Source organism: Penicillium robsamsonii, assembly GCF_028829455.1.
Source record: "Penicillium robsamsonii strain IBT 29466 chromosome Unknown utg000005l_segment0_segment0, whole genome shotgun sequence".
NCBI classification, from domain to species: domain Eukaryota; kingdom Fungi; phylum Ascomycota; class Eurotiomycetes; order Eurotiales; family Aspergillaceae; genus Penicillium; species Penicillium robsamsonii.
Window position 1 is genome coordinate 3,839,160 of NW_026643223.1, and position 21,934 is coordinate 3,861,093.

Consider the following 21,934-nt stretch of genomic DNA (forward strand, 5'->3'; position numbering starts at 1 on the left):
CACGGGTCATATCCATCTGTCAATGCATACTCCTTGCAGCAGTCAACCACACCGTCAAAGACAAAAAGCAAAGTGCTCTGATCTCGTATGACGACATAGGCTACGGGGTGAGTCCGTTAACCTGAGCAAATAGTACTAGTCATTCCTCACAGTCTTGGTAGCTGGGTATTGGGTCCTCGGAGTTGAAGCTGTACTACATCTCATGCGAAGAGATACTGTCAGCATTCCAGTAAGAACCGAAGAACGTGGCCTGACAAGGATACCGGACTCCACCGTAGCCCTCCCAGCAAATCCGCAGCCAAATTGGTTTCTCAATTGGATTATTTGTGAATGGAAAAGGGGAATTGTCTAGAAGTGACACGTTCTTTTCGTGGTTCAAGAACGTCTATGGAGTGGGGAGCATAAAACAAGATATGGTCTTCGAATTTGGAACGGAATGGTGCATATGCACCATGGAGACCATGGGCTGTATGGATTCTGCGGACTGCCGTGATGATCGGCTACCAGTCGTCGATCATATTGGTTGGTTTGGTATTGACATTGGCATTGACCTTGGGGTACCTACATACAGGGATATCCTGGATTTTATATCTAGACAATGCAGATGTTCGACTTCCAAGTACTATTTTTATCACATAATGCGTTCTATGCTGGACTCTAGGCTAGTAGTACAAGTGTTTTATTGTTTTGTCAAGGGCTCGTACATATATGGCGTGCATTACCTTCGACTATTACAACCTGTTTTCTTTGATCTAAAGCTCGCTACTCCATAGGGAGTATGGAATACACCGACTCGAAACACCATATTATTCGTATGGGGCGCACTGTCGAGATATCTCACATAGCTATTTACGGATTTCCACATGGGTTAGCGAATGAATTATGCGGAAGCTTGGTGTTGTCTTTTCTTTTTCTCTTATTTTGTCTCCATGACTACGTCCATTGGACTACACTATTCATGCTCTTAAAGTGTAAGTGGCAATTGACTATTTAGCGTGGTTATTATTCGGCTAAGACCACTAAGGCTAGAACTAAGCATAAACAGTCTTAGTTGACCCAAAATAGAAATTGAACCCCGTGATCAGAAGAGAAAAATGCCTCCTCGGCTGGTTTCTCCTTTTTGTTACAAAATAACTAAAATCTCGCCATTAGTCTCACCTTATTAACCATGGAAGATAGTTGGCTCAACCGTGGGTCTAATTGGCCGTGTGATATTGTGATATTGCCCCTGGCGACAAAGAAAATAGATTATTTATTTTTAATATGTCTTAATATGGCCCTAATATGGTAAAACAAGCCTAACCTCTCCCAGAGCGCTAGAGTCCCGTGTACAGGGTCTTTGTCTCACTTCCCTTTCCCTTTTACATTGCCTATCACCACATTCGCTTTTGTGTTTTCCATTCGATTTCTCAAGTGGGGACTTTGTTTATTCTCCACGCACAGGCCGACCGTACCTTCAAGAACTACCAACCCACTCTATTTGCTGGTCGATAAATCGGACATTTGGAAGCTGAGGCCCATAGGTCGCATTATCGAGGACCAAGTCAACGCATTTGACATGTTTCAGGCGACAACCGACAGATCTATATTTTGAACAGTCGACCCAACCTACTGTTGATGAGCAATAACTAAAGTGAGTGCGCTGGCAAACTGAATGCCGAGCAAGCTCGGAGTGCGGACTGACATCAACGTCCGTAGAAACGAGATGTCTTTGCCGCAGAGGCCAGGCAAGCCCTCAGCTCGGCGCGAAGAAGCCCGCGCATTTCGCGAACCCTCTCGGCGCCGTCGACGCGATATTGACTCGGGCACTTACAGCGACGACCCCACTTCTCCCTCCCACCGGCACCGTCGCCGACACTCCAGCCACCGAAGAGGTATGGACACAGACGAAGAGCGCATGGAGCGGGGCGGCGATGTGAGACGCAAAAAGAGCATGGTCAAACCAGAGCGCAGGCGAGATGACCGTGAACAACCCGATCATCACTATCGGCAGCGATCAACCCATATGCCCACTTTTCCCTCGGCCAGCGGAAACGATCCGTTATTGGATAATAGAGATGGCGAGGCGGAGACAAACAGCTCGCGCAGCATGGATATGAAGAGCAAGGATGGTTTATACGGCGCGCGCGGTAATGTCAACAAACCAATGGAGCGGGTTCCGAGCAGACATCGCTCGAAGAAGAAGAAGAGAGGCTCGCGGAGGTCGTCGAAGGGAGCTGCGGATGAACAGAGACGTCAGAAGGCCATTGAGCAAAGTGGCCCGCCCGAGTTGTGGCCCACATATTGTGCAGTGCTCACATTCTTCATTCCGGACTTTGTGCTGAAATGCTTTGGCATGCCAGAGAAAGAGCAGCGCAGTGCTTGGCGAGAGAAGATCGGCCTGATCAGTATCATTCTGATGATCGGTGCCTTTGTCGGTTTCTTGACCTTCGGTTTCACGGCTACGGTTTGTGGCTCGCCCCCGGTTCGGTTGAAGGCCAACAAAATCAGTTCCAACTACATGATCTTTCATGGCAGGGCATATGACTTGAGCCGCTCGAAACATGCAGGTGTTGTTGGTATCCCCGCGGGTTCGAATGTTATCTACGACTTGCCGCATAAGTATGGCGGACAGGATGGCAGCTTCTTTTTCCAACAGGTCAACGGTGCGTGTAAAGGACTGATTACGGCTAAGTCTGATGGTGATATTCCAACAAACTCCAATGGAGATCTCGGATGGTACTTCCCCTGTGCGCCCTTCAACCAAGATGGTTCGTCCTCGCCGAATTTGACCGTTGATCATTACACGGGCTGGGCTTGCCATACCAGCAAGAGGGCTCGTGAGCCTTTCTACTCGCTGAGAAGTGATGGAGATGTGTACTACACATGGGAGGATACGAAGAACAAGAGTCGCAACCTGGCGATATACTCGGGAACTGTACTCGACCTCGATCTTCTCGCTTGGTTCGACCGTAGCCAGGTGTCCTATCCCAAACAATTCGACGACCTTCGCACGAATCCCGATGTCCGCGGTGTTGATCTTACCTACTACCTGCAATCCGGGGAGGAGAAGAAGATCGGCAAGTGCTTGGCGCAGATTATCAAAGTCGGCAGCATCGACACTGATACTGTTGGCTGTATTGCGTCGCAAGTCGTGCTCTACGTGTCCCTGATCTTCATTCTCGCCATCGTCGGTGTCAAGTTCGGGTTTGCCGTGTTCTTCCAGTGGTTCCTGGCACCCAGGTTTGCCGCACAGACTACGAGTATGTCCTCCGACCCCAAGACTCGTAATCAACAGATTGAAGACTGGTCCAACGACATCTATCGGCCCGCTCCACGAATCACCGAACCCATCGTTCTCGATCGCACGAGCAAACGCGCTAGCTTCCTCCCGACCACTTCCCGTTTCTCGAGCCCGTACAATGTGAGCAGCAGCACTGGTAGCAAGCAAAAGCCGATTTATGTCACGATGGCTAGTCAGAACTCGACAACTCATCTCATGCCCAGCTCCAATCCTGCCACGATGTACAAGTCAAGTCACAATGGTAGTGGGGGTACTCTGAGCGCTGATAACTCTCGGCATAATCCTGCTGCCAGTCGGACTAGCTTGGTTCCTCCCGGCCAGGGTCAGCAAGATCCCGGTTACTCCACACTATCCACAGATCACGATGGTGCGGGTCCTGCTGGTTTCATTCACGAAGCTGTTGTTCCTCAGCCGCCCCCTGACTGGCAGCCATTCGGCTACCCTCTGGCTCACAGTCTTTGTCTGGTTACTTGCTACTCTGAAGGTGAAGAGGGTATCAGGTCAACTTTGGATTCCGTTGCCATGACCGACTACCCGAACAGCCACAAAACGATCCTGGTCATCTGTGATGGTATCATCAAAGGCAAGGGAGAGGAATTCTCCACGCCAGAGATTGTATTAGGCATGCTTAGGGACCCAGTTGTTCCCAAGGACGAGGTCCAACCCTACTCTTACGTGGCTGTGGCCACTGGCTCCAAGCGACACAATATGGCCAAGGTATACACTGGATTCTACGACTATGGTAACACTTCCATCATCCCGGCAGACAAGCAGCAGCGTGTTCCCATGATGGTGATTGTCAAGTGCGGAACCGAGCAGGAGTCGACTCAGTCAAAGCCTGGTAACCGAGGCAAGCGAGACAGTCAGATCATTCTCATGTCTTTCCTCCAGAAGGTTATGTTCGACGAGCGCATGACGGAACTCGAGTTCGAGATGTTTAATGGCATGTGGAATGTCACAGGTATCCCGCCGGATTTCTACGAGATTGTTCTCATGGTCGACGCCGATACAAAGGTGTTCCCAGACAGCTTGACCCACATGGTCTCAGCCATGGTGAAGGACCCAGAAATCATGGGTCTCTGTGGAGAAACCAAGATCGCCAACAAGACTGACAGCTGGGTAACAATGATCCAGGTCTTCGAGTAAGTCCTCCAACGTTGGTAGTGTAACCAGCACAGTCACTAACTTCATAAAAGGTACTTCGTCTCTCACCACCTAGCCAAATCATTCGAATCCATCTTTGGTGGTGTCACCTGTCTCCCTGGATGTTTCACCATGTACCGAATCAAAGCTCCCAAGGGCGGCCAGAACTACTGGGTCCCCATTCTCGCAAACCCAGATATTGTCGAACACTACTCCGAAAACGTTGTCGACACCCTCCACAAGAAGAACTTGCTGCTTCTTGGCGAAGATCGCTACCTCACCACCCTGATGCTCAAGACCTTCCCGAAACGCAAGCAGATCTTCGTCCCCCAAGCCGTGTGCAAAACCGTCGTGCCGGACGCATTCCTTGTCCTACTCTCCCAACGTCGTCGTTGGATCAACAGTACCGTCCACAACCTCTTCGAACTGGTCCTCGTCCGCGATCTATGCGGAACCTTCTGCTTCAGCATGCAGTTCGTCATCTTCATCGAGCTTATCGGAACCCTTGTCCTCCCCGCCGCCATCGCATTCACCATCTACGTCGTCATCGTCTCCATCGTCAGGAAACCCGTCCAGGTTATCCCGCTGGTTCTGCTAGCCCTGGTTTTGGGTCTGCCTGGTGTTTTGATCGTCGTCACCGCACACAAACTCGTCTACGTGCTCTGGATGTTGATTTACCTCTGCTCGCTTCCAATCTGGAATTTTGTTCTGCCGATGTACGCATTCTGGAAGTTCGATGACTTCAGTTGGGGTGATACCCGTAAGACTGCTGGCGAGAAGGATAAGGGACACGGTGATGCCGAGGGCGAGTTCGATAGCACGAAGATCACAATGAAGAGGTGGCGTGATTTCGAAAAAGGTATGTGTTTCCCTTTCCTCTCTTGGGATGATTTGTTGTAGTCGATTCTAACATTCTCGTCAGAACGCCGTCTACGCAGTGCTTGGGCCCAGTCACAATCACAGCCTCATGCTTCGACGGATCCTTATCCATCGCAGTATGACACATATTCACATTATTAACGAAAGCGATAGCGCTTGTTCTTTTTCTTTAATTGTTCTTCACCTTTATGTTTCTCCCGGATTCATTTGGTTTCGACGTGATTTATTGTACCATTTACATACTGGCGTTCAAATATTCTTATAATATAGTCCAGAGGCGTTGCATGACTGACGAGTTGATTATTTTTTATGCCGATATCTTTTTTTTTTTTTTTCTGGCCTATACAGCGTTGCTCTGTCGACACCATACGAAGCAATATAGCGTAATCGACATAGCCCTGTAAAGCAACGTGAACTATCAGATTTCAGATTTTTCAGTCTATCTGGCCCATATTCAGCCCAAGGCGTGCCCGACAAGATCAAAGCGCAAGTCACCGGGCTTGACCGAGTTCGATCTGCAGTGCATTTACTCCCTGCATTATTTACATATGTGCGGCTTGAGATGATAAAGCAGATGATGTAGAGTTCATGCTTAATCTACTATATCTTGATCTTTATAATCCAACATTTTGAAGGGGCTGAATATTCTGAATCCCTGCATTCTACGTATCAACTTTTGAATTCTTATGTTTTCTTTTGCTTTTCCGTATAAATGCCTTGACATCAAAAGTGGAGAGTTTCATTCACGTTTCTCCCCACGTTCTGCATCTCATCCCTTCTGTCATTCCTTGCGGAAAAGGCTACCGCGCACTGTCCGCATCCCCCTCTATTTCCTTTTTGATCAGCCTACAGATCATTTACTAAGCTGATTACATTTTTGTCCGTTTTTAAATCTCTCCAGGGGGCTCTTTTTCGGCTTCGCGGTTGTACTCGGCTCTCTCCCGTCTTTTTTTCCTTTATAAAGGCTTGGAAAATCAACGCCACGCAGTGTGGAGTGCCCGCTTCTGTTACAGGCTGTTCTTTACTGGATTGATTTCCTCCGATTGTGCGACCGCTAGTCAACCCTGCTCACCTTTTCGGGACGTGATCGTCCTTGCGTGCCTGGAAGAACTCTGAGCTCTTTGGCGGGTTGATACAATTTACAGAGTCGAGAGATCCATGGCGGATGATTTATTCCAGTGACTCTGCGAACCCGCCCGACTTCCCCGCCTTGGATCCTGCGCCACGCCATGTGTCATGTGATATCGATCCTTTTCAAGTCATGAATCCAACTCATTCTGGGGGGTCCGGTGATGATGCGGCCTTTAATTCGACCCTCGATCCGGAGATTTTTTCCAGCGACCGATCTGCTCCGACAAATATGACTTCCGAGATCGACCGCCGATTGCATGACGTGGGTGTTGCAGCTCTGGCTGCAGTGTCCCAGTACCCGCGTGCGGAGAATAATGGGCACAACGATTCTTTTATGGTGTCTGAAGTCGTCAATGCTGTTACGAGTGTGGGTAGTCCCCCGGATTATTATCGACATATGGAGTCGGGCAGTTCTTTGCTGCCTAGACACCGGGGACATTTTCACCACTCGGCAATGGGAGGTACCTCTTCGGCTGGACCGGAGTTTGTCTTTGGCTCGAACCCGAGTGGCGACATCGACATGGATGCGATTGTTCGGAACTTGATTCACCGAACAGCCGGCCGGCAAAATATCCCCGTCGCGCCAGACCACGACATCGACAGCGAGGATGGCCACAAGGATATGGTTATGGATTACGAGTCAGTGACCATGGAAGACACCCGGTCGCCCGAGTCGGCTTCCGATGATGAGCTTGAAGACTTTCTCCGATTCTATCCAGATGAAGAGGAGTATTATTACCAGCGCAAGAACCGGCCGACGCATGAAGCCGACATGCCAGACTGCGATCTCGATGATTTCTATAACAGTATGAGTTATGAGGATATTGATGTGGATCTCCCTCAAAACATTGGTTTGTCTATTACAGAACCTTTGCAGAACTATGCCGACCAGCAGATGGAATTTCCTGGACCACGTCCGGCATCTATAATCCACACATCCAGTAAGGCGCCACGACCCTTGAGAAAAGACCCGAGCTAATTGCCCTGTAGCATACGAGCGGAATCTCACTATTGATGAATTCATCAAGCACTGGATGGTCTCGATAAATACAATTCCCCAGGGCTTCCATGCGGAAAGTCGAATTCCAGCACAGCTCCGCCCACTCGCAAAGATGATTAGCTGGCAACCACCACAGGAGGTTGTTCGACCGTCTAGATGGAGACGCGATTTTTATGATCTGCAGCAGATCCCATGGACCGAAACCTTACGAGTAAGCCGGTCCGATGCACGAGCAGTGCGGGACGCCTGGTATATCCCGTATAGCAACCTGCCTTACATGCATCCCGGCCATGCAAAGCGCCTTCCACAGCATGAAACCTTTTTCCGCGAGAGGTCCATGCACACTGCACACAAAGCGTCTATTGAACACTTCCAGCTCCGCAATTTAATGTCGACCCCTGCATCTAATACCGTGCACTTCGCCTCCCGCTCGAAAGTGTTTTCATGGACCCCAACCACCGGTGACGCACGCTGTATAATCGACATGAGCCAGCCAGACCCCGAATCAGGCTTCCTCGGCCCAGTCAAAATCTCCACCATGAAAACAGCACACGGCCTCACAATCGCAGGCGGGTTCTGTGGCGAATACGCCCTACGCAGCACCAGCGGCTGCGACCCCGGCATCAAAGGGCTCGTAACCCCCGACTTCAATGACGGCATCACCAACCACGTCGACATAATCCCCAACCGCACGGGGCCCTCGCCCACCGGCGTCTTCGCCTCCAACGACAGACATCTCCGCATCCTCGACACAGAAACAAACATCTTCATCTCCGATCAAGAACTGGCCCAACCAATAAACTGCACCGCCACATCCCCAGATAGTCGTCTTCGCGTCGTAATCGGCGACTCACCAGACGCATGGGTAATAGAATCCGACACCGGCCGTCCAGTCCACCCCCTCCGCGGCCACCACGACTTCGGCTTCGCCTGCGCCTGGTCCCCAGATATGCGCCACATAGCAACATCAAACCAGGATAAAACAGTGATTATCTGGGACGCGCGAACCTGGCGTCCGCTTGAAACAATCGACTCCGACGTTGCGGGCTACCGCTCCCTGCGCTTCTCACCTGTTGGCGGTGGCCCACGTACTCTCCTCTGCACCGAACCTGCGGACCGTATCTCTATCCTCGACGCACAGCTCTTCCGCTCAAGACAGGTGCATGATTTCTTTGGTGAAATCGGTGGCGCGGATTACGCGCCTGACGGCGCCGAGATCTGGGTTGCTAATACGGATCGCCATTTCGGTGGGTTTATGCAGTATGAGCGCAAGCAGTCTGGACAGCGGGTTGGGCTGACGGATTTGCCGTCTGAATGGGTTACGGAGGAGGAGTTGGCGGTGGATTCTCGGTGTGTTTTGAGTAAGAGGGAGCGGGGACTAAGATTTTTGAGGAATTTGTCGGATGAGGAGCATAATGCGTTGATTCTTTGATTTGATCTTATCTCCTGTGCTTTGTCTGCTTCTGTCTCTCTGTTTCGCTGTTTTCTATTTTTTCTTCTGGGTGGTATTCTTTGCACCTTTTCCTCTGCATCTGATACCCTGGGTTATGGAGTTGGAGGCTTATATTTGTTTCTTTGTTTCTAGAGTATTGGATGTGGCATGATATGCTGTAGGCTCGTCTCAATGGTGTTATACTTGCCTCTCAATCCAATCCAACCTTGTCCTCTGATATCCATCCAGGCCGGGTCTGCATACGGGCAAGTGGTGCCTGACCCGAGTCACATGACTACACCGGCGTATATATATTCCGATGACATAACGTATCCAGGCCTCCGTGCCTAATCGGATATCAGATTTTGTAGACACGAAAGCATGGCGCTTCCACACTCAATTTATTCCAACTTATGCTTGTCTTATACCAGTGGCTTGCCTTATACCAGTGCGAGCACCACTCCTGCTTTTGATACTCATCATATGTTCCTAATATAACCTCCGAATCTCCAAAACACACTAAAAACAATGCAAAATCAATAGTTCCACTTAAAGCATCCACTAATAAGTCCACACGCTCGTGATTGGCTACAGCTCAGATCGACCCGATCGAACAGCGCCCAAATCGGAATCAACAGCCCCGCAACCCCTCAGCTGAAGCTCTTCCATTCCATTCTGTTCTTTTGGTTTTTCTATTAAAGCAATCTTCATCTCACATCTTTCCATCCACTCTATCTCTGTTTTTATTTTCCCAAAACCCAACCATGTCTTACAACGATAACCAATACGGCGGTGGCGCTAGCAACAGCTACTACAACACCGACAACAACAATAACAACATCAACAACTCCTACGGTGGATCTGGTGGCTACGGCAACTCTTCTAACGAGCGTCGCTCGAACGAAGGCTACGGTAATCAGAACCAAGGCTACAACAACAACGGCCGTCAGGAGTCTCACGGTTACGGAAACAACAACAACTCCGGCTACGGCAACTCCAACGAGGGCCGCAACAACTCCGGTTACGGCAACTCCAACGAGAGCCACAACAATTCCGGCTACGGCAACTCCTCCAACGAGGGTTACGGAAACCAGAACCAAGGTTACAACAACAACGGCCGTCAAGAATCCCAGAACTACAACTCCAACCAACACTCTTCCAACCACAACAACAATGACTTCAGCAGCGCCGCCACCCACGCCCAGGAACACGACAGCAACGAAGACAAGTCCCTCTTCAGCAGTGCGTTGAACTTCCTCCAAAACCGCAAGTCCGACGACGACATCGACGAGAAACACGCCGCCAATGCCCACCAGGCCATGTACGGCTCCGGCAATGGCTCGAACACCACTCATGATTCCAAGACCGTTGGTGCCGGTGCTGCCATGCAGGCTTTGAAGATGTTCACTGGTGGCGGTGGAAGTGGAAGTGGAAAGAGTGATGAGGGCATGGATAAGAACAAGCTTATTGGGCTTGCTATGGCTCAGGCTGGGAAGTTGTGGGATGAGAAGAATGGGTCTGGGGGTAATGTGGTATGTTCTTCTTTTGATTCCGGGTGATGGCGATGGTGAGGTGATGATGCTAATGATTGTTTAGTCTGGTGATAAGCAGTCTGCTGTGAACTCTGCGGCGGAGGTGGCGCTTAAGATGTACATGAAGAGTCAGGTTAGTGGTGGTAGCAGCGGTGGTGCTAGTGGACTTATGAGTCTTGCGAGCAAGTTCTTGTAAATGTTTTGTTTGCATGGTATATGAGCACGTGCATGTGAATGTTGAGATATGAATAGCATCCAGAATGACATGACAATTTCCACATGATTTTGATTCGCACAAAACGGTATATATTGAACTAGGCTCTACTGTGGAATGTAAGGAGAGAAATAAACAATAACTGGCTGACCTGCATATGCACATGCCACGGCCCTCACAAAAACAAACGCAAAAGGTCAACGCTAAGCGCAGAAATGTGCAACACCGCGACCGACCATAAACAATCCACTTCTCAACTACCACTCGTCGTCATCGTCGTGTTTTCCCTGCATCGCGCTTTGTCGTGCCCGCAGTGCCTCGGCCAAACCACCTGCCAGGCTGGCATTGGATGCGCTGTTAGGAGTTCCCCGACCGCTGGCGCCTGATGAATCGCCCGATTGCAGGCTCGCGACGCTATCCCGGGGAGCGGGTGGGGGCGCGGGCTTGCGTCCGGCCATGTTGGGACGCTTGGCTGGGGGGCTGGCGGGGCGGGCTTCGTCTTTGCGGCTGCAGCAGCTCCAACACCGTTTGGAATTGGGCTAGGAGTGGCTCGGGGTGCCATGGGAGGTGGGGGCGGAATGGGCTTTGGCGCGGGAGCAGCGGCTATTTCTTCAAGGTAGGATTCGGGGGTCCATCCTTGCGCCGATGTTGTTGTATTCTTACACAGCCACCATCCTAGGACAAGTTAGTTACGATAAAAACAAAGTATGCTATGGGTACGTACCATTTCCTTCCTTGGATACAATCTCAACAATTTCACCCTTGACGATGGAAAGCTCATTGGCTCGGTCGCTATTGTAGTCATACTTGACCTTTGCGGAGGGCTTTCTTGAGGCTGGGGGAGGTGCCGCTGGGGGAGGTGGTGGTGGAGCCCTCCCAGAGCTGGAAGACATCATGGAGCTAGTAGACTCGTTGCGTGAGTGTGCAGCGGCAGCAGCAGCTACAGACTGAGGCACGATGCGCGGTTGAGGCACAACACGCGACTGGGCAGCAGGCTGCGGTACGGCGGCAGGCTGTGGGGTAGACCGGGGCAGAGGCTGAGCGGCAGGGACAGGTCTACGAGCAGCCTGGGACAATTTTGAAGGGCCGCCACCAGGGCCGCCAGGACGGAGTAGCTTGCCCTTTGTAACGGGACGAGCAGCAACAGGCTTCGGCCGCGGAGTAGGTTTGGAGACAGAGTTAGGAGGCTCACCAGCACTGGTGTGGATTGTGCTGCTCTTGTAACTATCCACGTTTCCGGCAGCCGGATCTTTGACGGCCTTGACGGTCGCCAGCTTGCCAGGCTTCTTATGGTATTCGATAGTGTCTCCAATTTTCAAAGTCAGAGACCCGCGCAGGACAGTGCTGAGATGAGTAAAGAACTCGGTTTTGAAGACACAGTTGATTAGCGGGTCGGGCTCCTGAGCCCCAATAACCAGCGAGAACCAGTCATCCTTGAGATTCGAGGTGCTGACACTCTTGATGGCTCCAACGGGGATGGTTCGTTCCGATGAAATAACAAGCTGGTTGTTAACAATACTCTGTGCAACGATATAGACATGCCGATTCGTCAAGACAAGGATCCGAGGAACAGGTTTGCTAGAACGACCAAACTTGGACACCAAGAGCTCGGCACGGCAAGAGAAAACGACCTCATCTGAACCGCTGATGCCTGCACCGTTGCGGATCATTTCACCAGGACCACCGGTATTCCCAACACCGAGATAATCGCCCAGGAAGCGACGGGAGCCGAGAAGACTCATTCTCCGACGTTCCTTGCGACCCTGGAGGATTTGGTGTCCCTGGTCACGAATCTTGATGAATTCGAGTCCACCGGTCATACGGCGCCAGAAACGCTGGATGCGGATCGCACACTCAATGCGATACCGGAGATAGTTTCTCCAAGCACGCTGGATGCGAATGGCCATGTTATGCCAGTATTTGTCTCGCATGGCTTCTAGTGCGAACAGTGTCTCTGGAGTCTTGACGAAAACCTTTGTAATACCCATCTGGTACTCCTCGGCAGGGATCCGGGTATCCTTCAAAATCTGCCTGGCGCCGGATTCCACATCGCCGGTCCATGTGTAGTCACCGGCATACGAAGTCTTCGGGGACAAGAGATAGAATCGCTCGGTGAACTTGTCAAAGGTTTGGCGGTAGGCAAAGCCAGCACGTCGAATGCGGACGTTCTCCTGAAGACCCAGATACTTGATCTGGTGCAGCACATTGCCGTGGTTGTACTCCCTGGGGGCCTTGTTATCGTTGGGTTTGATGGTACGGATATAAGATGGTTGCGCCTTCATGAGCGTGGCCACAAGGTCATTCGCAGATGCCTTGATCTTGTCACCGGCGGTAGGTGGGCGACGCTTGTCATCCTGGTTAACCTGGTTGGGGAACAGCGAGTGGACGAATTCGTTGCTGCTAGATTGGGCTAGGTTCAACAAGTCCTTCAACAACTGATCCTTGTTCTTATCCGTCATTCCCTCCACGGCGTAACTCACGTCACCAGCGTAGTGCTTGATGATGAATTGACCCTGGCGACCTTCGAAGTTGGGGTTCTGGGACAGGAAGTTGAGCCTACCAACGAAAGTCTGATCGGCAGCACCAGAATCAGCGTGGGCAGTTGCACAGGCATCGTTTAAAGCGGCAAAAACACCAGGGGGGCGCTTGTCCTCGATCAACGAGCACACAACCTTGTTGTCAAAGTACTGAATAGGAGTCCACTTGATCTGCTCGCGGGCATACTCATCTTGTTCTGCCTTGAGAGTCAATTGAATGAAAATCTGCTGCAGCTTCTCGTTGACATAGTTGATGCACAGTTGTTCGAAAGAGTTCTTCTCGAAAATTTCGAATCCGTAAATATCCAGGATACCAATTGAATTGGTGATGGACCCACGAGCAGTCAGTGACTGGTTGACGCGCTCCACAATCCAGTCGAAAAGATTGAAGTAAATTGCCTTGGCCAAAGCGTCCCGAACAGCTGAAGCTTGAACCCTGTTCAGTGGCACCTCATATATGGAACCTCGGCGCCCTCCTCGGGCAGTTTCCATCAGACGAATAGTCAAAGCTTTGTTAACTTGAGCAGAATCCACCTCCAGCAGGTAGGCGACGAAATCAACAACTGACTGGTCGCTAATAGTAGCATTTCCAGAGTCATCCTCGCTGAACTGGACATTGCCAATCCAGAGAATAGCTGCCAGCATGCGGAACACATTGTCCTGCTCGGCATCGCTCATTCCAATAACCCTCATCGCATCCAGTGTATCCTTAAACTCGGCAACATCGTCGATTCCCGGCACATCGAAACACTTGGAACGGCTCGTATAGAGGTAAGACTGAGGTTGTTGAAGACCGAAGCTGTCGCGGTACTTCTGTGGAGCACCCTTTGTGAGTTGGTAGAAGATGTGGAAATTTCGCTCATTCGCAATTTGTCCCACAACTCGCGACTTCTCTAGCAGATAATTCGTGATGTTGGCTCCCACCGGCTCGCCGTTGGCATTGAACTCCAATTCCAGGTACTTTCCGAAACGGGATGAGTTGTTATTGCGCAGCGTCTTCGCATTACCGAACGATTCCAGCAACGGATTCGTCGCCAATACCATTTCCTTGGTCTGCTGAATAGAAGAATCGCCACCGCCGGAGACACTGGCAATGTATTGCATGATCCGCTTCGCGGCCTCGGTCTTTCCGGCACCGGACTCTCCAGAAATGATGACACACTGGTTGTCTTTGTAGGATTTCATATTGTAGTATGCGGACTCCGCGACTCCGAATACATGAGGAGGGACCTCGAGGCGGTTCTTGCCGCGATACGAATCGAGGACATTATCTGTGTAGATACCCACTGATGATCGCAAGTCTGTTAGCAGATAGGAAACCGAATCCTGTTCGCGGAACACTCACAGTCTCGGAAAGGATTCACTGAGACCAACACATGGCCAATATAAGTCTAGTAGTCTCTCGTCAGCCTGTACTCGTGTTCGCGCACAACCCCGCAGTCTGCGTGCGACAGCGGTCACTTACATAAATCTCGTCATGCTCGAACCGGAGCTTCAGGTTGTCATTGATGGCCTCATTGGAGATCTTGCTAAGTAGTGTAAGATCTGACACGCCGATCTCCTTCTTCTTGCTGCTCTCGAAAGCGGCCTTCCTGACCTGCGGCTTTCCCCCCGCTTGCCGGCCATCGCCAACATCGGCGACTGCTTTAGAGCGCCCAAAGCGACTCTTTTTGTCTCCGCCAACGGGGCGTCGTGACTGACCCTATATCGCAATCACAGGGTTAGTTGGGTTCTTATCTGGTCGCAAGTAGGCCACCTACCATCTTGTGTCAACTGATCTCGCGCCCAGGCGACAAATGTGGAATCTGACCTGTCAACTGAATAGGATAATTCTATTGACAAGTTAAGCAGGAATTGAGAGTGAATAGGAAGTCTAGAAGGAAGTCTAGAACCAATTCTAGGTAATTGTAAGAGGGAAGTGCCCAGGCGGACTTACGTACAGCAAGTCAAACCGAAGCAAACAGCTGCGCCACAGAGGGTCTTCTGGTTCCGTTGCTGCCTCAGGGGCGACTTGGATATCCCGAGGTCAATGTACCCGGTTACTAAGATTCATTTTTTTGATATGGCGATCCTTATTGCTCAATTTAATTTTTGTTCCATGGCAATTCTTTTTTTCCACGAACCACATCAGTCAGCCACGCGCGTCAGGGCTTGTGGCTCATGCGGTCAAGAATAGATACACCGACGTCATTGGGCATATTAGGACAACTATACACCTGCCTAACAGCAACTTTTGACCTGCCCAGCGAACCGGAAACTACTGGAAGCCATCATACCGTTTATAGTTGTACTGCTGATCTGACGCAAAATCTTGCTGCTCATTCTTGAACCTATGTAGCCCCAAGTGTGCGGCGAACCTAGACCGGTGTCTTCAATACTCAATAAGAAAACCGAAACCGGGTGTGGTGAACCACAAGGAATATAGTATGAAGGGGAGTCAAAGGCAAATCGAGGGCAAAGGCTTGGGGCTAATTGTATGACAACGAGAGAGTGAATGCAAGGTTGTAGATGACAATGGGATATGTTTATATGTTGTTTGAAGTAGAACTTGCAATATTGGGATTCAATCTCTTTAGCAAAACCTGGGTATGAATCAAGAAACTAACTGGCTTTGTGTATTCCACTAAAGTGAGGCTTGCATTATTGGGTCTCCGTGCAACAAAACAAACATTTAATAGGAGACAGGACCAATGGAAGGATATGAAGATATGAATTCTGCGGTAACTAATGTGATAACCATACATGGGCGATCAATGAAAAAGTCCACCGCTCAAGAATATTGTGTCGACTCTCATTAGGTGCAAACCCCTAGGATCAAAGACATCCCCTCTCGAAAAAGCGACGGTCTTCTGCAACGCATGTACCCAGGGCTTCACTTTTTGGCCTGGAGTGCAGAAGAAAAGTTTGAAGGCGGAAACTTCGGATGCGGAAACGATGCAGGTGGAAACGATGCAGATACAGGCGTAGACACAGGCGTAGATACTTTTGGCACCGAAGACTTATCTCCAGGAGCATTGACTGAAACCTAATTACGATATATGAGTAAATGACCAACCTAAAGTAAGCCTTGTCGTTCGACTATAACTCACCGGGTTTGCCCGTGAGGCACTCTTCATGTAAGCGCCTATGCAGTCCAGGAGGTAGGATGCATCTGACACCACAAGAACAGGGGGTGGTTCTGAAAAGCCCAGTGAAAGGCAGTGTTGCAATGCACCGAGAGATTGCACTGCCTCGATCTGTTCATTACCCGATGACCTCGCATCCATCAAATACACAATCACCCCCAATGAATTCTTGTTGCCTTCAGTAAACTTTTGGATTCCCATCGCAGTCTCGTGTCTCGTGGTTATATTCAATCGACTGGGAGTTAACAGAAGCGCATTGAGTTTGATAGTGTGTATTTGATGAAGAACATCAAATGTTGATAGGGTTCGGTTCTGGTAGGTAAGCTCGAAGCTAAAGTCGGCCCCTCGAGCAGCCCACAGAGCTTGCAGTAGAGTTAACACTTGGACCTTTTGTGAGGGAGTTAAAGGAACTCACGACTGAAGTCTGTTTTCGGCGGCGCCGGCGAAGCTAGAGGATATGGTCAGCTCTTGATGCCGAATAAATGAATCAAATTACTATGCCTTCTTTCATTGTTCCCAGAGCAGTGAGGGTGGGAGACAGCCTGTCCCATCCGTCCCGTTTCCGCAGTTCTGGGCTGTATTCACCCCGAAGGCCGAGCGTTTGGGAAGATGTGGACATTGCGAGAGTGGACGTGAAAAGGGATGTTGGAGGACTGACACTATCTGCCGTTCGAGGAGTGAGGGTAGATATGGGGATAAATGGAACTGATGAATTGAGCGGACGCGCAGCGGAGCGAGAAGAGAGAGACGACTTGTCAGAAGGCTGAGCACGCATAGCAAAGAGAGAAACAAGAAAGCTTAAATGAGAGGGGAATACCCAAGCCTAAAGGACCGATGAAAGAGAAAATAAATCAAAGAGAAGAGTTGTTGCCTCTATGGACGTGGTATTTATGTATGTACATTTCAAGGAAGGAGCGGAGAGAATATCAACAACTGACTCCGCCTGCAACCACTACTCTCTCAAGAACAAACCAACTCCTGGGTGTATATCCAATGGTCTTTCAATGGGGTATCTCGACCGAATGTAAAAGGAAATGCGCGCTAACCTTGTATAGGATATCGCTAGACATTAGACGAATATTGACCAATAAACAATCACAAGGTTTTCGATGCAGATGGTGAGCTCTGACTAGCTGATGCTGATGCAGAAGAATGGTCCAGAGTTGGTGTCGAATCCGCCTTTTCTATTGTGGGCTGGGTGGTAGGCGCAGTCGTGTTCGCAGCGCTTTGACCAAATGAAATGTATGAGGAAATGCGTGAGAGCCACCCCTGTGCGACTACTGGCGTATCCGGTTCTGGGGCTTGTTCATATATCTCAGGAGACAGAATCCTCTTCGTCGACAACTTGGGCAAGTCACCGTGCTTCGCTCGTAACTGGAGCAGCTCCTTTTCTAGTGCCACCAGAGCTTCACGTGCGGCCTCTTCGGATTTTTCCAGCTCTGCCAATCTTCCTTCCACGCCTTCCCGTCGTGTGCTTTCCTTATTCCGTGACCGCCACGACTCAAAGAGGATCAGGCTTCCAGCAACAATGAAGAGGAAGGATTCGGAGATGAAGTTGGCACCAGACTCAATAGCTTTAGACTCGGAAAGGGGACGAATGTGATAGTGGTGTGGTTTGGCTGCCTCTTCTGCCGCAGCCTTGGCCTTGGCCTCTGCCTCCTCTGCGGCTTTCATGTCGGCGGCATTTCGAACGGTGGGCATTGAAGGCTTGTGTTTTCGAGCTTCGGCTTCGGCGGCGGCTCGACGTTGTGCCGCGGCACTATCGCGGAGGGTGCCTAGTCGGAGACGCATATCGAATCGGTGAAGGGCTTGCGCCATAGAGACGCAGATCTTGCGAAACCGTTCATGTTCGCGGGCTTGGCCTTTGATTTGAGACTGTGTGGGTCAGCCTATGGAATTGGCAGGATTGAGTTCGAGATACTAGCTTACAGCAATTGGTTTGGACAAAGTCCTGATTACCAAGGAGGAGAGCTTCAATGTTAACGACATGGCTGGGGTATGGAGAGAGTGAGCATGAAGCTTGAGTCACTTTCTTACATCTGACGCGGTTCCGAGCGCCCGCCGCGCCTTGATTACTCAGCATCGTCCGCCCAGGAAGAGGTGGAGGCTTATTTCTAGAGTTTGCTTGGCAATAACCACCTAAAGATTCATAGAGTTTGACGTATGTTATTGAATGATTGGATTTCTACATCCAGAAATGGGTTAGAGGAAGGTTTTCCCCCTTAAAGGCGAGAAACAAAACCGTTGATCATCACGGACGGGGTAGCTTCTTGGTCTAATCAACTATATTCCACATATGGAGTAGGGCCTTTCACCCGATACTCCTTGGGATATATCAGGTTAATACTATCTAAGAACCAAATCCTATTGCGATCATGAGATCTTTTTCACATATATGAGTGATATAGGGCTAGCCTTATTCTTGTTTCAACTCAGCAAAATGTGGAAACTTGGAATAGTTCGGAGACTGTCCGAGGGAAGATCCCAGTCTCCCACAAAGTATGCTTATGTTTCCGCCTTTTTCTGCCCTCTACCTATAAAGTTGAGGGCGACAAAATGTCTTTCAAGGCTACGTTAATAGAATATCTGAGACCACTAAAAAGACACCACAAGGCCCTGTACTACATATATTAATGCATGTATTGCGTGTCCTTCTCTCTACAGCATATTGCTTCTTGGTATCATATGCAAATAATGAGCCAATCAACTCATGCATGCCCCCCTGTAACTCCCACCCCCCGATGTCGCCTTTAATATAATTTCGGTTACGCGAAGCTTTTTACCCAGATAAGCAAAAACTAGTCTCCTCATCGACCAGTCAAATGGTGTGATTAGCCTACTTGACCCTCCTAGCGTGGAAATATTTTCTGCTGGCAGCTTTTTCTTTCCTGCAACGCCATGACAGGGGTATTGGAGGACCAAAACTCTAAGACAGGGAGTCGATATATCGTTCAAAACGTTCAGGATGTGGAAGATCAACATTTCACCCCACATTCGGGTCCATCGAACTCTGCCATCGCTGAGGATGGGCAGATCGTTACCCAGTATGAACGCCAAAACTTGATCCGGGGTCTGGGGCAACGCCATATTCAAATGATTGCCATTGCCGGCGCAATTGTATGTAGACTTTTACGAAGATGGCAACCTATGTCTAACCTGCTATAGGGTACAGGTCTCTTTCTTGGTCTGGGTGGCTCGATCGCCACCGGTGGTCCCCTGGGCGCTCTGCTAGGCTACCTGTTTATCGGCCTGGTAGTCTGCAGCATTCAATTTGCACTGGGAGAAGTCTCAGCCTTGCTACCAGTCACTGGTTCTTTTGTGCGACACGCAGAGATCTTGTGTGACCCCGCGCTGGCATTTGCCGTCGGCTGGAATGTTGTTTATGGATGCTTTATCAGCGTTCCGAGTGAGATCTCTGCCAGCGTGGTCCTTATTCAGTACTGGACCGATATCAGTGCCGCCGTCTGGGTGACTATCCTCATAGTGGTATCTGTGGTTGTCGCTATTTCCTTTATCCGTGTCTATGGCGAGATCGAATTCGTTTTCGCCATTCTAAAGATCCTGTTGGTTATCTTCGTGGTCATTCTGGGACTTGTCATTGATCTCGGCGGTGTGCCAGGTGTACCCCGGCGGGGCTTCCACTACTGGAAAGACCCCGGCCCATTCGTTGAGTATATTACTACTGGGTCTTTGGGACGCTTTCTTGGATTCTGGGCTGTCATGACCAATGCAGTCTACTCGTTTGCAGGTGTGGAATCTTTGGCCATGGCTGCTGCTGAAACAAAAAATCCGCGACAGAATATTCCCAAGGCCTGCAAAAGGGTGTTTGCACGAGTGTCTATCTTCTATGTCGCTGCTGTGCTGGTCGTGGGCATGTTGGTCTCTAGCGCCGATGAACGTATTGGCTCAGATTCCGGTACCGCGGCTACGAGTCCATTCGTCATTGCTGCCGGCGATGCAGGTATCAGGGCCATTCCCTCCGTTGTGAACGCCGTATGCTTGACCTCTGCGTGGTCTGCATCGAACCAGAGTATTCTGGCGGGAACCAGAACCTTATATGGTCTTGCGATCAAGGGCCACGCTCCGAAGATATTCCTGCGCACCACCAAGTGGGGAGTCCCGTACATGTGTGTGCTGCTGCAGGTTGCCTTCTCCCTTCTAGCTTACATGTGTGTTTCCAACAACGCCATGAATGTCTTCTGGTGGTTCGTTGATTTGACTGCGGCTGGTACCTTGGTCTCGTGGATCACCATCGCCTTGAACCATATTCGTTTGTTGCAAGCGCTGGATAAACAGGGCATATCGCCAACAGAGTTGCCGTGGCATAATCGCATTACCAGTATGTATCACAATCTGGTTTTGACAGATCAAATCTTAGGAGGGTTCTAATACTGACATTATGAAGGATACACAAGCTGGTTCGCGTTGGTCTCTTGCGTCCTGATTCTCCTGACTGGAGGATTTACAGTTTTCACTGCTGGAAACTGGGACCCTGCCTCGTTTGTCTCGTCGTATCTGTGAGTCTTTCTCTCTGCGACCTTTAGTTCAATTTACTAACCTTGCAACCAGGGACATTCCACTCGTTCTCTTCGCGTATGGGGGCTATAAGTGGATCCGCCGAACCCAGATTCTTCCTCTGAAACTGGTACCGGTCCAACAAGCTATAGACGAGGCCAACAATGACCCGGATAATGTGCCGATCAAGAAGGACAGCATATTAGCAAAGATGAATATTCTTTGGGGTTGACAGGTTTCCTACCTACTGCTAGGAGACTACTTACTTTGTTCGGGGCAAGAGAATGAGAGGTGATGGATCCTGAAGCGTCTAATATATTTAATTAATATAATAACTACATCTATAGCATTCCGTTTTGCTCCTGTTGTTCCATGCAGTGTCAGCTTGCTTGCATTGGTGCCTTACATGTCACGTTGTATCTACTAGGTAGGAGATATATATATGCTCTCTGTCAGAAATTAATGTTGATTTCTCTCTTGATCTCTCATCAATTTTTATCATTGATATCCGCCACCTATCAACAGCGTTTCAGGTTGAAGGTCCTATGTGCTATTAATGACAATATGAGGAAAGCATACCATCTTTATACATAAATACAGCTATCCGCCCTTGGCAGCACACAGTATAAAGGTGTTTTGTCAAATGAGCTGGCCTTTCCAGCATGTGCTACGCTTTTTGTTTCTTTTGGATATCTTCAACCTCCCCCACTACTTCTTCTTTTCCACTTCTTTCGTGATCTCTTTTCCGTCGCCCCACCCAAGTGAATATATAACTACAGAGATATACCAAATAGGGCAATGCCTTGTGTACCATGGCTACATAGACTGTAGTGTATTCAGCAATACGATCCATGTGAGTCACTTCATTCCTACTTCTTGGGTTCTAGATATGAGGACTGACCATGCTTCTATAAATCAAAGTCGGCCCTCTCCTATAATTCCAAACCCTCAAAGGAGATCTATTTCGCCAAGTTATCCCTCGAAATCCAGTCCATTTTACCCTATATCCTTATATTCTTGGGAAACTTGTAAGCCACATGTCTCAGCCCTCCCCACAAGTGATCCCTAGTATGCAACCGAGATTTTCTTGTCTTCTAGAACTGCGACATTGCGACATGAATGCAATCCCACGAAGAGTACGAC

General features: G+C 49.7%; 7 protein-coding genes across 7 annotated transcripts; 4 read left to right on the plus strand and 3 right to left on the minus strand.

The window, feature by feature from the left end:
* Positions 1-1,705: 1,705 nt before the first annotated feature.
* On the plus strand, positions 1,706-5,446 carry chsF (chitin synthase CHS3; the record flags this gene model as incomplete). The annotated part of the gene is made up of 3 exons (XM_057233744.1): positions 1,706-4,425; positions 4,480-5,285; positions 5,349-5,446. The coding sequence occupies 3 exons, from the start codon at positions 1,706-1,708 to the stop codon at positions 5,444-5,446; spliced, it is 3,624 nt and encodes a 1,207-aa protein (XP_057083286.1).
* A 1,120-nt stretch (positions 5,447-6,566) lies between these two features.
* On the plus strand, positions 6,567-8,868 carry N7447_009483 (WD40 repeat domain-containing protein; the record flags this gene model as incomplete). The annotated part of the gene is made up of 2 exons (XM_057233745.1): positions 6,567-7,377; positions 7,427-8,868. 2 exons carry the CDS (start codon positions 6,567-6,569, stop codon positions 8,866-8,868), a joined length of 2,253 nt encoding a protein of 750 aa, XP_057083287.1.
* Positions 8,869-9,632: 764 nt separating this feature from the next.
* N7447_009484 (uncharacterized protein) lies at positions 9,633-10,596 on the plus strand (the record flags this gene model as incomplete). The annotated part of the gene is made up of 2 exons (XM_057233746.1): positions 9,633-10,400; positions 10,465-10,596. The coding sequence occupies 2 exons, from the start codon at positions 9,633-9,635 to the stop codon at positions 10,594-10,596; spliced, it is 900 nt and encodes a 299-aa protein (XP_057083288.1).
* Positions 10,597-10,871: 275 nt separating this feature from the next.
* N7447_009485 (class I myosin myoA) lies at positions 10,872-14,914 on the minus strand (the record flags this gene model as incomplete). Its single annotated transcript, XM_057233747.1, has 6 exons — positions 10,872-11,113; positions 11,140-11,289; positions 11,339-14,437; positions 14,497-14,542; positions 14,617-14,853; positions 14,912-14,914. 6 exons carry the CDS (start codon positions 14,912-14,914, stop codon positions 10,872-10,874), a joined length of 3,777 nt encoding a protein of 1,258 aa, XP_057083289.1.
* A 1,109-nt stretch (positions 14,915-16,023) lies between these two features.
* Positions 16,024-17,051, minus strand: N7447_009486 (uncharacterized protein; the record flags this gene model as incomplete). The annotated part of the gene is made up of 4 exons (XM_057233748.1): positions 16,024-16,176; positions 16,241-16,638; positions 16,688-16,724; positions 16,773-17,051. 4 exons carry the CDS (start codon positions 17,049-17,051, stop codon positions 16,024-16,026), a joined length of 867 nt encoding a protein of 288 aa, XP_057083290.1.
* Positions 17,052-17,371: 320 nt separating this feature from the next.
* Positions 17,372-18,265, minus strand: N7447_009487 (OPA3 family protein; the record flags this gene model as incomplete). The annotated part of the gene is made up of 2 exons (XM_057233749.1): positions 17,372-18,151; positions 18,206-18,265. 2 exons carry the CDS (start codon positions 18,263-18,265, stop codon positions 17,372-17,374), a joined length of 840 nt encoding a protein of 279 aa, XP_057083291.1.
* Positions 18,266-19,174: 909 nt separating this feature from the next.
* On the plus strand, positions 19,175-21,023 carry N7447_009488 (uncharacterized protein; the record flags this gene model as incomplete). Its single annotated transcript, XM_057233750.1, has 4 exons — positions 19,175-19,393; positions 19,442-20,615; positions 20,682-20,793; positions 20,846-21,023. The coding sequence occupies 4 exons, from the start codon at positions 19,175-19,177 to the stop codon at positions 21,021-21,023; spliced, it is 1,683 nt and encodes a 560-aa protein (XP_057083292.1).
* Positions 21,024-21,934: the final 911 nt, after the last annotated feature.